Source organism: Lepidochelys kempii, chromosome 20, assembly GCF_965140265.1.
Source record: "Lepidochelys kempii isolate rLepKem1 chromosome 20, rLepKem1.hap2, whole genome shotgun sequence".
In the NCBI taxonomy this organism is placed as follows: Eukaryota; Metazoa; Chordata; order Testudines; family Cheloniidae; genus Lepidochelys; species Lepidochelys kempii.
The window spans coordinates 1797848-1808323 of NC_133275.1; the positions used below are offsets into that span (position 1 = coordinate 1797848).

General features: G+C 60.2%; 1 protein-coding gene across 2 annotated transcripts; it reads right to left on the reverse strand.

The window, feature by feature from the left end:
- Window positions 1-3368: 3368 nt before the first annotated feature.
- RHEBL1 (RHEB like 1) lies at window positions 3369-9588 on the reverse strand. 2 transcript variants are annotated; one of them, XM_073318630.1, is made up of 8 exons: window positions 9143-9588; window positions 7939-8010; window positions 6500-6567; window positions 5927-6009; window positions 5294-5350; window positions 4905-4952; window positions 4627-4711; window positions 3369-4173 (listed from the first exon to the last, which is right to left on the reverse strand). In XM_073318630.1, exons 1-8 carry the CDS (start codon window positions 9192-9194, stop codon window positions 4084-4086), a joined length of 555 nt encoding a protein of 184 aa, XP_073174731.1. In that variant the 5' UTR covers window positions 9195-9588; the 3' UTR covers window positions 3369-4083. The 2 variants fall into 2 exon arrangements, with proteins under 2 accessions (XP_073174731.1, XP_073174733.1); XM_073318632.1 differs by lacking the exon at window positions 5294-5350.
- Window positions 9589-10476: the final 888 nt, after the last annotated feature.

The following is a 10476-nucleotide window of genomic DNA, read 5'->3' on the forward strand; positions in this document are numbered from 1 at the left end:
AGCGCCGAGCACAGGCCTGAAAGCCTCACGTGAACCCCTGCCCCACGCCACCCCTCGAGACTCACCCCAGGCCAGAGCTCTAGCAGGCGAGATGGCGTGTGGGCTGGGGATCATAGAATCTCAGGGTTGGAAGGGACCTCAGGAGGTATCTAGTCCAACCCCCTGCTCAAAGCAGGACCAATCCCCAATTTTTTTTGCCCCAGATCCCTGCCTAAATGGCCCCCTCAAGGACTGAACTCACAACCCTGGGTTTAGCAGGCCAATGCTCAAACCACTGAGCTATCCATCCCCGGTGTCCAGGGTCAGGCCACCTGGGTTCAAAAAGCCCTACCCAAGACCCCTGTTCCCTCTAAGCTGGGTGCACACAGATCCTCAACCCCGCGCACACGGCGAAACCCTGCACACACAACAATTTGCACAGAAGAAATTTTTTGTGCACAAAGCCTGTCAAAAATCAGAAGGAACATTGACCCAGACTTCTTGTTCGATGCCTCAGTGCTTCTCTCTGTGCCCAGTTCCCCCTCTGTGGTGAGTTTTTCCTTTCTCCCCTCTTGCCGCTGGCGACTGTGGGGCTCAGCAGCGTAACACAAACCGGATCAGCCCCTAACACAGCCCAGATACGAGGGTGAACAGCTACAGGTCAGCCACGAGAGGGCAGTTTCCATGCCGAATTCCCTCGCTCAGCCGTTTGAGAGGCCTGCGCCCCACGTCCCTTTAGCTAAGTGCTCACTCTCCGGGGGGATCCAGGTCCCAGCCCCCAGGAATCGAGGAGGGAGAGCCTTCCAACATGTGACCTGCTCACGGTGCAGCTGGTTCTGGAAGCCAGCTCCGAACACAGACAACAGCCCTGGGGGAATGGGCACAGCCAGTGGGCTGTTCCTAACAGAGATGATCCACCACCCCCGCTTCACCCACCTCTGGGTGCAGCACAATAGAATCATAGACTCTCAGGGTTGGAAGGGACCTCAGGAGGTCATCTAGTCCAACCCCTGCTCAAAGCAGGACCAATCCCCAACTAACGGGACCAATTCCCCAGAGACCACCCACCCACCCCTGAGATGCAGCCACAGCTGGGGTGGAGTGCAGCAGCTGTTTAACACCTGTACAGCAACGTTTAGGAGGAAGATCCCTCTTCTGAGGAATTTTAAAGGGAACGGGACCGTGGCCACTCCAGCGGGAATTTGGCCAGGTCAGCGGAAAGCTGTTTCACATTTTAAAATACAGACATGTTCACCACAGCTCAGAAGGGCAGAGCTCTTCCCAGGCAGGAATTAGTTACACCTCCCTGTGCTGTGGGAGACGGGGACTCGCCCGCTCCAACAAGAAAGGAAACTGAGGCACGCAGTGTGGGAGTGACGCCCGCAGGAGCCAGGCATAGAACCCTGCTGCCGCCATCAGCTCCCAGTGCCCTGGGACATTCACCAGGGGGAGCCTGCTGACGCTGATTCACAGAGGGCCCCTTGCTCACAGCAGCCAAACCCTATCACGGCCATCAGCCATGAAGCAGCAGTTTAGTTCCAGCCAGAACAGAGACAGCAGCTCTGGGGGGCAGGAAAGGCTTCACCCCTGTCCCCCCAACACCAGTCCAGCATCTGCTCCTATTGCCCTAGGCTGGTCCCTCTCCCTGTAGAGGGCAGCCACGCACTGGCTGTAGGCCTCTTTGCTTCCAATAATCTCACAGCAGGTTGAGACGTTTCGGTCCATATTCTTTATGAAAATATGCTTAGACGATGGATCTGACGTAAGTGAGATGTACTCTAGGCCAGATAGCCCGTGGGAGGTATCGGGGCAAGGTTCTGATTTACTGCAGGCCATTATCCAGTGTGCGTGCCTGGATCCTTTCTGGAGCTGAAGTTAGGAACGTTAACTATGTACCTGGGTTACTTTGGGCATCACCCCCACCTAGCCCTTCCGTACAACAATGGAGAAGCCAGACAGGGCTAATGGGCCATTAGCAGAGACAAGGGAGGGTGAAAGAGCTCAGCCTTCCTGTGGCCCCTCAGGCAGCCTCTGTGCCACGGCTGCCACAACCCTGCAGAGACATGGGCGTGAGGCACTTGGGACTGGACCCACCCCTCGCACTGCCAATGTACACCAATAGCCTGGCTCAGCAAGACAGGTAAAAAGGGGGCCCAGGCTGGCAGGACAGGCAGGCTGAGTGGTATCTCAGCACATCAGGTGGCATCCTAAGGGGGGCAGATTTCCCAGGCAGGGGGGGCCCCGTTACTGCCTCTTGGTAACAACGGGATGGGTGTAATTAGCTATGGAGATGTGCAGTGCTTGGAACACCAAGGGATTGTCCCCTCCACAGGAACTGTCTGCCCCCCCTCCCCGCTCCTCCTCTGCGCCCCCTTCAACACCTCTCAGTTCCTGGCACTGGGATCCACCCCCATGCACCCTGCGCAGAGCCTGGCCCTCTCTGGGTTGGGGCAGGCCCCTCCCCACACATTTATGGGGCTAGTTAACCTAGAAACAGTCCAGGCAATTGCTTTCACCTTTTGAACCTTTATTTCCTAGTTCCTGTTCCCCTTCCCCCACTGCCTTCGCCAGACCCCCCAGCGCACCACACAAGAAGGGGGGAGGTTCCTGTGCAGCCAGCAGGGCACCGTCTACACCAGCAGCCGCAATCCACGGAGCCGGAGACCCTCCAGCCCCGCTCACAAGGAGTCGCAGCAAAAAGCCGCCAGGCCGAACGGGGCCAATCCTGTGAGACCCAGAGATGGTGTCGCTGCCCAGCCCCTCTTTAGCAGGGCAGAGACGAGGTGCCCCCCACAGCAAAGGCTCTGCCTGCTCCTTTGCGGCTTGTCCCAGCCCTGGGGGCTCAGGAACTCAACAGCGTGAATCAGGGAGAACCAAGCCTTCCTTCCCTTCATTCTTCAGACAAGCTGAGGCAGAGCAGGGGCACCAGGACACCTGGGTTCCAATCTAGGCAGCGTGTTCCCAAGCAGGTCACTTACTCCTTCTAACTCATTTTCCCCAAAACTAGAAATAATTCTGACCTACCCCTCCAAGGGCTGGCTCAGTTCTTCCAAAGCACTGTAAGATCTGCTGACAGGACTATGTGCATGCAGAGTGTTAATCCAGGCCCAGTGAACGTTGACTCGGAAACCTAATGATAACACCATTTCGTTGCTGATCTTTTTTGCAGCTGCTCTGAGATGGTGGGTGACGCACACCACCAATTATTCCCCCTCCCCCGACTACCCTAAGGTTTTAATATACAGTACCCTGGTCTCAGAGTGCTGCCCTGCTTCGGCGGATGCTCCCCGTGCCCCCCATTCTCTCTCAGACCTTGAGCACAAAGACTCCAGGAAATTCATTTTGCATACAAAACAAAGTTTAATTGATCCAGCCACCCCCACCCCCAGCTCCCACCCATGAGTGCTGCCCTTCCAACAGGGCTTGGGGAAAAAACTCCCCCCCAGAAAAGAATCCACATTAACATCCCCTTTGTGGCTTGAAATTCACAACAGTTTCTTGGTTTTAAGGAGAACTAAGGCAACAGATGGCGAGGCAGGAGGGTGGGTGGAACCCTGGCCAGATCAGAATTCGGCTGTGGCCCGTGGCATCCGAACCGAGACCAGACCAGGTCTTGGAAGGGCTGGAAAACTGATTCCAGTTCCAGCAGCGGTAGAAAAAAAAGGGAGTCCCAGTCTGCCCCAGAGGCCCAGCCAAGGGGAACTGAGCCCATGCTGGGGACAGGGACAGAGACTGCCGTAAACATATGGGTGCAGGCTTAGACATTGGCTATAAATATCCAAAGCCCCCCACCCCACAAAACATAAATACATTCGGTAAGAAGAGCCCCTTCTATAAACGCAGAGTGCCCGATACACACAGATTGCTTCCAGCCTGGGAATGTGCAAACGCAGGCCCTGCCCCCCGGGGAGCCCCCGAGGGGCCAGGCAGTGAGGTACAGTGTGGTTGTGGGTTACCCGTAACAATGCCAGGCCAGGTGCCTCTGGTGGTGTCTAGCCCTCGATTCCACCAGTCCCGGGGCTGCAAGGAAACTTCTAGGTAGAGGCGGGGAGGTGGCCACCCTCCCCGCCCCACCTCCGGCGAGGAAGCTCGAGGCAACAGCGCTCACATCAGGAGGCAGCTGCGCTCGGTGCCGTAGGAGTTGTCCACCCGGTCGATCTCCTCTATGATCTTGGTGAAGATTCCCCGGGTCATCTGCGGGGACGGAGCCAGGGAGGGGTGCTTGAGTGACAGCCGGGAGGGCTGGGATGGGATAACTGGGGCGCCCCCTTGGGGGAGGTCCTGAAGGAATCCACCCGCCCAGTGCTTCAGGCATGGGGCTCTTGATCCCCAGCATCTGCGGCCCCCCCGTCCCCCCCGGAGCGCCTCTCTTTCGGCGGCAGCTGCAGAGCTGCACCAGGCTGTGCTCTCGGGGAATCCAGTCACTCCTGTCTCCGCAGTGCATGGACCTTACCCCTCTGTGCAGCCCCCTGCCCTCCCCACAACCCCTCAGCTCTGCTGGAAAGGGCAGATTCTCCCCCCCACCCCCCAAGCCTGCAGGTACCAGGAGATGCTGCAGAGACGGGATGTAGGCTCCCAGGGCAATTCAGCATCTCACTCCCCCTGGTGCCCCCGAGAGTCAGGACCAAGAGGGGAAATATACCAGACCTGGTTCTCTTTGGCCGACGACTCCAGGAACACGGCCCCCCAGGTATCCGCCAGCTTCTTGCCCTCGTCGGTCTTCACCTCCCGGCTAGAGACACGACAGGGGGTTGAATGGGAGCTGGATGAGGAGCGAAGACCCCTTAGACCAGAGCTGCCCACCCCCCAGGAACGCGAGGGAGGGGCAGCGGGCTGGAGCTCAGCAGGGAGCTCTAGAGAGGTGGGGTACAGGGAGGAATGGGTGACAGACCACCGGGCCTCGCCACCCCAGAGCCACTTCTTACCTCTCCAAGGAGAGATCGGCCTTGTTCCCGACCAGCACCACCGGCATCCTGCGGAGGGGGGAAGAGTCAGAAGAGCAGAGTGAGCTGGTGGCATCCAGCCACCTCCAGCCCCTGCCTCCCCAACTCCAGTGGGCCATGGCCCATTCACACCCAGCAGGCCAGGTGTCCAGCCCTGCCTGGGGAGGCCCACCAAGGCCACGGCCCATTCAGTCAAGAGGCCCAGTTAGCACCCACAGCCTCGGTGGGTTGAGATGCAGGCACACGCCCCATTGGAGTCCGACGGCCGGGGATGGAGTAGATCCACCCAGTGCAGCTGCAGACCCAGCCTCTCCCCGAGAGCCCCCTTGTTGGGACAGACCGGGCCCCGGACAGGGGAGGGGAACTCTTACCGGGTTTTCCCTCTGCTTTCGTACAGCCTGTTGTGAAGGGTCTTAACCACCTGGAAGCTGCAGAGGGGAGACGGGGAGCGGTCTCTAAGGAGAAGCCAGGGAGCTGCAGCCGCGCTGCTCCACCGCCAGGCGTGGCCCAGAATGGCCCAGCAACCCTGATGACGGGATCCAGGGCCAACACCAGGGCTGGGCAGGTTCTGCTCCAACCTGGCCCCTCTGGACTCTGCCTATCCCCGGGTGGAGCCAGGGTGGGCCCGATCGCCCTCAGAGCCGGCTGGATCCCAGCCTGGAGCTGGCTGAGCCGGGTCTAGGGTCACCGTCATCGATTAGCCTGGCCAGCAGCTCCACCACAACTGGGGGGCACAACCCTGGGGGGGGCCCCAGCCGCTGTACTGCTGGTGACAACACATGAGCCTGGAAGGGCCCCTCCAGACTTGCTACCCCAGGGGCAGTTTGCTGGGACAGTTGGGAGAACAGCCCCCACTCTGATCCGGAGTCACGGCCCAGGACACGGGGCTGGTTGCAGCGTGGGGGCTCACCGAGCTCCCAGCCCCACTGCAGGGCACATCCCCTCCCCGGTGCTGGAGCCAAACCCCTGCCCCGCACCCCCCAGGGGAGGGGGGGGACCCTCACCTTCTGAGCGAGGTGACCGAATAGACCAGCAGGTATCCGTGGATCCCGATGCTGAAGGAGGGGGGCAGGATGGTGTACTCGTCCTGGTGAACCCGGGCACAGCGTCGGGTGAGAAAAAGATAGAAAAGATCGCCCCCCCTTCATTACGGGACCCCACCCCACTGAGACACAGGTGCCCAGCCCAGGGGCAGCAGAATCCAGTCAGGCCAGCAGGCGGATGGGAGACCCCCAGCAGATGTTTCACGAATGCCCCCTCCTGCCCCAGCACCATGCTAAGGGACAGCGTTGCTGCTGGAGATTCATTCCTTTGGAAACACCAAACCTTTCACAATGGGTTATTTTGGGAGGGGGAAGGGCCTGACCAAATCCCTCCCCCTCCCTAAACTCCCTCTGGTCATCAGACATGATTTCCCCCTTGCTGACCTAAACTGCTGCCTTGATAGGTGATGGGTTCTGCCCCAGAGATGGCTGCATCACATATCAGTTTTGGGGGTGGAAAGGGAAGACCCATCAGGACAAGGTACCAAGGGGAAAAGCTACAGCTAGTCCCTCCTGGCTGCCCCAAGGCCTTACCTGCCCTGCAGTATCCACTAGCTGGAGGTGAAATTCATCCTTTCCCACCATCAGCATTTTGTTGTAGGCTGGAGGGAATCAACGGCGCACGAGTCAATTACAGGGTGTGGCCCTCTGCACACAGCCCCACGGCTCCCTGCTGCCCTCTGGTGGCTGGTTTATGAGTCCGCTACTGACCCATAGCGAACGGGCCTGGTCCTTTGGCCTTGGATGTCCCCTCCCGCCCCCAGGTTCCGGGTGCTGAAGGAGACGAGGCCCCTGGAGCCGCAGGGAAGACGTTGGAAGCTTCTGGAGCTCAGCTGAAATCAGCTCCCGTTGGCCACGGCTTCCCGTCCTGCCCAGCCAGCTCCACACAACAGAACCAGAGCCGAGCCTGGAGACATTTGAGCTGGAGGGACCCCAGTGGCTCTCGCAGCCCTCCCCCATCCCCATGGATGTTCAGTCGATAATGGATTTGAGCCCAAAGCCTGATGCAGCCCGGGGCGGGCCAGAGTGGCTCCGTGGTGAGCTAAGGACCGGAGCAGGGCTGAGCATTTTACCCCCCCTGCGACTGGAGCATGTCCAGCAGGTCTCCTGCGATTGCACACACAGGACTAGCTGCTCCGGACACACTTAGCCCGAGGAATTGCTACGTTTCCTGACAGGCAGGCCTGAGTAAAGGGCCACCCAACCGCCTCGCTATTGGCAGGGCTGAGGTCTTCTGAAAAGCAGGAAGGGGCTGGAAACAGCCCAGGGCAGGAAGGAGGGAGGGGTCACGACAAAAGCAAAAGGAAACATCCCCATCCCCCCCCCCCCCCCCCCCCCGCACAGCACGTGGCCTTTCAGCTTAAAGGCCCCTTGTCTTTTTATGCTGAGCCGGATTCTCGCCCTGGGTTGAGATCTATTCGAGTGAAACCCCAAGCAGAGCTCAAGTGGTTTCCATTCATACTAGGCAAAAGAAACTAACCGATCGCTTTAGCGAGCCGGGGACAGAGCCCTGATGGATACCTCACCCCAGGCCCCTCCCTGCCCCCTGCAGAAGGCTCTGGATTCCAGGCAGGGAAGCCACCTTCTCCCCACATTCCCTTCCCAATGGCTGGCATCCTCGTTGGTGTTTGTTTTATCACATGTGCGAGTTGTAGCATGGACACCGCACATTCCTAGTCCCATCCAAGAACAGCAACGTGTGGATCCTGTAGCCTGGTCGAGCGGGTCGGTTCTGTCCCTGACTCTGCCACTTCACTTTGCCAAATCTTCTCCCCTCCCGTCCTTCTTCGGTGCCCCCCTACCCCACCTTTAAACAATGGGGCGGGGGAACTCCATAGCACCTCCAGTGGAGACTGGTTTTGGTGAGGCCTCTAGACACTAGGGGGGTAAATAATGTGCGAAGACAACTACAATCCCCAAGGTAGAGATGTCCGCTATGGATTTAATCAGGCCTCCAAGGGCCCTGCACTCACTGCTTTCCACTGTAGGGTCGTAGCACTCCAGGAATTCCCCGTCAACGAACTGATGAGCCAGGGAAGTTTTACCTAGAGGGAAGAGATTTGAAAGTTCGTTTTTGTGGATGCCGCAAGTCTCTTAGCGTACGTCTACACTGCAGTCAGACACCCGGAGATGGCCCATGCTGGCTGACTAGGGCCAAGAGGCTATCTAATTGCGGTGGGAACCAGGGGCTAGAGCCTAGGGCTCCAGCCTGAGCCCAAACAGCTGCACCACAACTAAACAAACCCCTTCGCCCGAGCCAGCCCGGCACGGGCCAGCCGCGGGTGTCTGACTGCAGCGTGGACGTAACCCTTAAAGCCTGCTTTGTCCGCTGCTACGAGCCACCCACAGAGACAACCGGGCGAGGCCTGCCAAGTTCACAACCGTGTCCAGGTTCGCGGGGGACGTCCAAATGCGCACCCGGGCCAAGGGCGGCCTTTCTGCTGTGGCGCGGGGGATCAGCCCCCATGGGTGGGTGTTTTTAGGCAACAGCTGATCAGAGGGATTCGAACCCACTCTCCCAGACCCCATTCTGCCATGGCCCCTGGGGGGGGGGGGGAAGGAAACGTCAGATACACACACACACACACACCCCCTGCGCGGGCAGGCCCCCTGGCTGGACACCCCCACACACAAACACCTGAAAGTGATAAACGAGATCTAAGGAAACGAGTCTGACTCCAGGTCATTTCCTCCCTCCCCTCGCCTGCCATGTGGCTCAATAGCAAACTGACCCCGCATGACCTCTTCCCCCCAGCCCCTCTGGGGTCGGAGCTGGGGGGGGGTGTCCAGCAGAGACACACGGAGCTGCACACCCCAGAACGTGGCCATAACCCCGGCCCCCGCCCTGGGGCGCGCCTGGGGGTGGGTGGGAAGGACCCCTTTCTCCCAGCCCCCCAACCCCCCCGCAGATGCGGCGGGGCAGCTCGAAGCGTGCGGGAGCTGGGCCGGGAAGCAGCAGGAAACCCGCAGCGCAGCCGGGCCCGTCCCCTCCTCACAGGAGCAGCAGCCCCCACCGCCTCTGCAGCCCCTCGCCCCCCCAGCAGACCCCCCACCTGCTCCGTGCAGAGCCCCCCGTGCCCCCACGCCCCAGACCCCGCATGCACCCTGCGCCCCGCCGGCGCCGTGCACCCTCCCCCCGCTCCTGCAGGGAGCCCCGCCCCGCCCCGCCGGACTCACCCACGGAGCGGTACCCCAGGATCACCACCTTCCGGTAGCGCACCAGCGGCATGGCCCGCGCGGACAGCACCCGCGCCGCTGAGCCCGGGGGCGGCAGGACGGGGGAGAGCGACGCGGGCGGGCCCGGCAACCTGAGCGATAAGAGCCCGCCCGGGCGGGGCCGCCACCGCAACCACAACACCCGGCCTCCCACGTGCCCACAACACTGCGAAAGCCGCCGCTGCTATTGGCCGGCCACCCGGCCGGAGGGGCGGAGCCTCCCCCGAGGAGGGCGGGGAGGGGGGAGGGCGCATGCGCGCTGATAGGGCAGGCTCCATTCATGAAAACGGAGGCTCGGAAACTGGACCACGTGGTTTTACACACACACAGGCACAGAGCATGTGGGGGGAGGGCTGTTTGCACAGCCTGACTCCCCCCCCCGGAATTGACCCCCCCACTTCCAGAGCTGCTTCCACACACTAACTGCCCCCCCACGCCCGTGCTGTGCATCTGCCCCCTTCTGCTCCCCCCCCCGGGCTCTGGCCCCCCTCTCTGCCCCACAGGGACCAACCTCCTCCTTGCAGTCCTGTCGCCTTGTCGCCCCCCCCCGCTATTCCACCTCTGCCCCCCCGCCCGACTTCTGCACCCGGAACCTTGGCACGGCCAGGCTGGCTCAGACCAATGGTCCATCGACCCAGCGTCCTGTCTGCCCCCAGCGGTGCCAGGGGCCCCAGAGGGAATGAACAGGACAGGGCAATTACGGAGTGATCCACCCCGTGTTGCCCATTCCCAGCTCTTGCAGTCAGAGGTTTAGGGACACTCGGAGCATCGGGCAAGGTTCCCTGCCCAGCTGGCTGATAGTCCTTGATGGCCCCGTCCTCCAGGAACTGATCTGTCTTTTTGTACTTTTGGCCCTCACCCCATCCCCTGGCAACCAGTTCCACTGGTGACTGAGCGCTGTGTGAAGCCGAAATTCCTTTTGTTTGTTTTAAACCTGCTGCCCGTTAATTTCACCGGGTGGCCCCTGCTTCGTGTGTTAGGTGGAGGGGTAAATAACACGTCCTGAGTCACCGTTTCCAAACCTGTCATGATTTTACAGGCCTCCCTCATCTCCCCCCTCAGTCATCACGTTTCCAGGCTGGACGGTCCCAGTCCTTTTCATCTCGCCTGAGATGGAAACTGTTCCATTCCCCTAAGCATTTTTGTTGCCCTTCTCAGTACTTCCGTCACTTCTAATATATCTTCTTTGAGATGGGGCAGCCAGCACTGCAGGCAGTGTTCAAGCTGTGGGCGTACGAGGGATTTATATAGTGTCATTATGATGTTTCCTGTCTTGTTATCTATCGCTCTCCTAA

Coding starts and splice junctions, on each gene's coding strand:
- RHEBL1 (XM_073318630.1), bottom strand. CDS start 9,194: ATGCCGCTGGTGCGCTACCGGAAGGTGGTGATCCTGGGGTACCGCTCC. Junction 8,011..9,142: donor CCTGGGGTACCGCTCCGTGG/GTGAGTCCGGCG, acceptor TCTTCCCTCTAG/GTAAAACTTCCCTGGCTCAT. Junction 4,712..4,904: donor GCCGATCTCTCCTTGGAGAG/GTAAGAAGTGGC, acceptor TCGTGTCTCTAG/CCGGGAGGTGAAGACCGACG.